We start from the raw sequence: 4,098 nt of genomic DNA on the forward strand, positions 1-4,098 counted from the left end.
CATCCTTTCGATGCTAGAAGAGTATCTTGCATGTACTGATATACATTCGATAGCACGTAAATCGAATTTTCTTTTAACAACTAAACGTGCCGCTAATATCTTGTGTATCTCTCTCTTATTTCAAAAGAGTATTCAAGTTGCTATAATATTAGATGTACAACTTTGCTTCCACCGTTTTCCTATAGATGGCTTTAGCGGTAAGTGGTCGAAATAAATAGATCATAGACGTCATACAATAAACTTGGGCATCTGTCAACATAACCCCATAGAAACATTAGTCGATTTGTGTCTGCATCATAAAGTTATTCTCGATTGAAAATGTCAGTTTACGAGTCAAATTCTCGTCATTTGCGGGAGGTTTTAATTTTTTGCTTCAATATGAAGAAATCTGCGGCTGAGGCTCATCGAATGCTCTCAAATACTTATGATGAGACCGCTATTAGTGAAAGAAGTGTGAGTGGTTTCAACGCTTCAAGAACGGTGATTTTGACGTCCAAGGTCATGCTCTGTATTTGGTGGGACCAGCTCGGCGTAGTGTATTATGAACTGTTAAATCCGACTGAAACAATTACAGGCGATCGGTATCGAACGCAATTGATGCGTTTGAGCGAGCATTGAAAGACAAACGGCCATACAAGAGACACGATAAAGTGATTTTGCAGCATGACAATGCTCGACTCCATATTGCGAAAGTGGTCAAGACATACTTGGAAACGTTGAAATGGGAAGTCCTATCCCACCCGCCGTATTCTCCAGACATTGCTCCCTCACTTGTTTCGATCAATGGCACACGGTCTGGCTGATCAGCATTTCCAGTCTTATGAAGAAATAAAAAATTGAATCGATTCGTGGATAGCCTCAAAAGATGACCAGTTTTTTCGACGCGGGATTCGTACGCTACCCGAAAGATGGGAGAAAGTAGTGGCCAGCGATGGACAATACTTTGAATCATAAATGTATAATCAGTTTTTTACAATAAAGCCTCGAATTTCAGAAAAAAAAACGGCGGAAGCAAAGTTGTACACCTAATAGAATTTTCTATAGAAGAATTTATTTTTCATAACTCATGTATTTTCATGTTTATAGATGAATATATATTATAAATACACGCGTTTGATTTTTTTGCTCAGAGGATACATGATAAGAGGATTCCCTGCTTATCAGAATAATTTTTTTTAGTGTTATCAAAAGATATATTAATCCTATATCTATATGATATCAATGACATCTTCCGAGCATTTATCGCGATCATTTTAGTTAATCGATAACCGCCAATGTAAAACGTGCTTTCTTCAAGTTTATAGTTATGTGCATCATATGTTTTATACATATATAATATATATATATATATATATATATATATATATGTGTACATGTAGTATAATATAAATATAAGAATAGTCATGAGTACACATTAATTAATTATTTATTAGATACGTAAGTAATTTTTATTTTATCAAAGCTTAATTGTGCAAGATGGATAGATAATTTTATTAAAATAAAGAAGAAAAAAGTAAAGAATAATTATCGTTGATTTTAGGACAAACAATAAAACGAAGCACAACAATGTTAAATATTATCATTAATACTGAGTATTTGAAAAGTTGGAACGGTATTTTTAAATTGCAACAATTGGTATAAATTATTATTATAATCATTTTTGTTGATTTATTATTATAACCTTATTTTTATCAATTTTATCTATAATATTATCTATAATATAGATAATTACCTATCCAGACAGCACAAAGTCCAAAATTGAGAGTCCATAATAAGTTTTTTAAGACATTTTTTTAGACGCCAAAAAACGTCTCATTTCTTGTTTTGAACACTTTGTGTTGTTTGGATATAATATTATCTTTACTAAACATGAATTAATTAAACATGAAACAATGTTTGCCAATTTTTCGATAGAAACACAATAAACAATATAAAAAGAAGTAATTTTAATATTTAATAATTTTTGTCGTATTTAATTATATTAAATATTCAGTATATTTAATAAAAAAAATTTTTATCATTGTTAATTTTAAAGCATATAATTTATCCAGAAATACTTTTTTTTGGAATTTTAAAATAATATTTAAGATAATAAAGAATAAGATTATTATATAGATTATTATATTATTATATTAAAATTATTATATTTACTTTTCAGTTGTAACGCTTTTCAGTTGAGATACTAATAATTCTATTGCGTTTCCAAATAAACTTTTTTGTTGAATAATATTAAAATAATGTATTTGTTAGTAACTTTGATCTGAAGAAATTATATCTCTTTATAATTGGTCTTTTTAATTTTTTATAAACAGGTGCTTGGTACTATTTGTATAGGAATCATCAGTGATAACATTAATCCTACCATTTTTTCTTTACGTCAAAAGGAATATTTCTTTCTTATTGCAACATCTAATTTTTTTATTGGTACATTTATTTTTTTTCTTAGTTACCTGATATCTCCATTTACTGCATCCATTTTACCTAAAACAATACACGTAAGTTATTTAAAATAATACATAAACAAAATTGATTTGCTGTATTTATTTTATTCGTTAGTTTTATTTTGTTTACAAAAGAAAAAAAGTTAGTAAAGTTTTAAAGCTAAAATGTTTATATTTAAAACAAATTATTAAAAAAGAATTTATTTTATTAAATTTATTTTAAAAATTATATCGATAAATATTCCTCTTTAAACTTTCAGGAATCCCTTTATAATTTTTTTGCAACCGTAATATTATTTGCGGCTTCAATAAGTCTGATAACAGAAATACATACGGGTGATATAGTGTATAATTATAAGGCATTATTAACAGCTTCTGTGAGTATAATATTATATTTGTACAAAAATTGATTTTAATGCTATAAATTGAAATTGTGTTACGTATATGTGTATATATATATACACACACACACACACACACACACACACACACACACACACACACACACACACACACACACACACACACCAAATGGAATTTCTGGACAATAGTTTCTTTTTTTCCAGTTGTCCATATCTGGCACTACATGTTACACCAGCAATACCAGTAATAGGAGCTTTATTATTTATATTTGTAATGTCTGCTTTATTCCGCACAAGCTTCAGTGATCCTGGAGTAATTCCAAGAGCGACACCTGATGAAGCAGCTTACATTGAAAAACAAATTGGTATAAATATTATATAACTAGAATACTTATAGTAATTATATGGTTTAATTTATTTATTTTAAAAGACTAATAATATTTTCATTTGGACATAATAAATAAATATTTATTATAATATTCGAAAAATGCTGAGTCTCAAAACATTTTTCATAATAAATTCTAGAAGTACCGAACAATGGCAACTCTAAAACATACAGACCTCCTCCCAGGACGAAAGAAGTCTTGATTAGAGGACAACCAGTAAAACTGAAATATTGTTTTACATGCAAGATATTTAGGCCACCTAGAGCCTCTCATTGTAGTTTATGTGACAATTGTGTAGGTATGTATCTGTTTTATCAAAGTTGTATATACTTGTTTTCTTTTTCTTTCGTATTGTCAGATATACTCGTCAGGGTTAATTTCGAATAAGATATTACTTTAATCACAAATATTAAGCAAGAGAAATTTGAAAAATATTACTATTCTTACAGAGAGATTCGATCATCACTGTCCATGGGTTGGTAATTGCGTGGGCAGAAGAAATTATAGATATTTTTATGCTTTTATAGTATCCCTCGCATTTCTTTGTGTTTTTATATTTGTATGTGCAGTCACACATATTATTATGCGTAAGTATATTAATTTCTGAATAATAAATAAATTAAACGCGCAATTATGACGAAATTAATATTTCGTATATATTTATTGTGATTTTAGTTACAAAAGATAACAAGCCGTTTTTAGAAGCTGTAAAATTATCCCCGAGCAGTGTAATTGTAGGAGTTGTATGTTTCTTCTCTGTTTGGAGTATCTTAGGCCTCGCTGGTTTTCATACGTATTTAACTAGCAGCAATCAAACGACTAACGAAGATGTAAGTACGTTTGACACACACACACACACACACACACACACACACACACACACACACACACACACACACACACACACAC

General features: G+C 29.2%; 1 protein-coding gene across 1 annotated transcript; it reads left to right on the forward strand.

Moving 5' to 3' along the window:
* Positions 1–3,007: 3,007 nt before the first annotated feature.
* LOC105625279 (probable palmitoyltransferase ZDHHC14) lies at positions 3,008–4,019 on the forward strand (the record flags this gene model as incomplete). Its single annotated transcript, XM_012206618.1, has 4 exons — positions 3,008–3,168; positions 3,329–3,487; positions 3,639–3,776; positions 3,865–4,019. Coding segments are annotated over 4 exons (613 nt in total), but the record flags the coding sequence as incomplete, so codon positions are not given.
* Between the last annotated feature and the right edge of the window lie 79 nt (positions 4,020–4,098).

Source organism: Atta cephalotes (assembly GCF_000143395.1).
Source record: "Atta cephalotes unplaced genomic scaffold scaffold00651, whole genome shotgun sequence".
Taxonomy (NCBI): domain Eukaryota; kingdom Metazoa; phylum Arthropoda; class Insecta; order Hymenoptera; family Formicidae; genus Atta; species Atta cephalotes.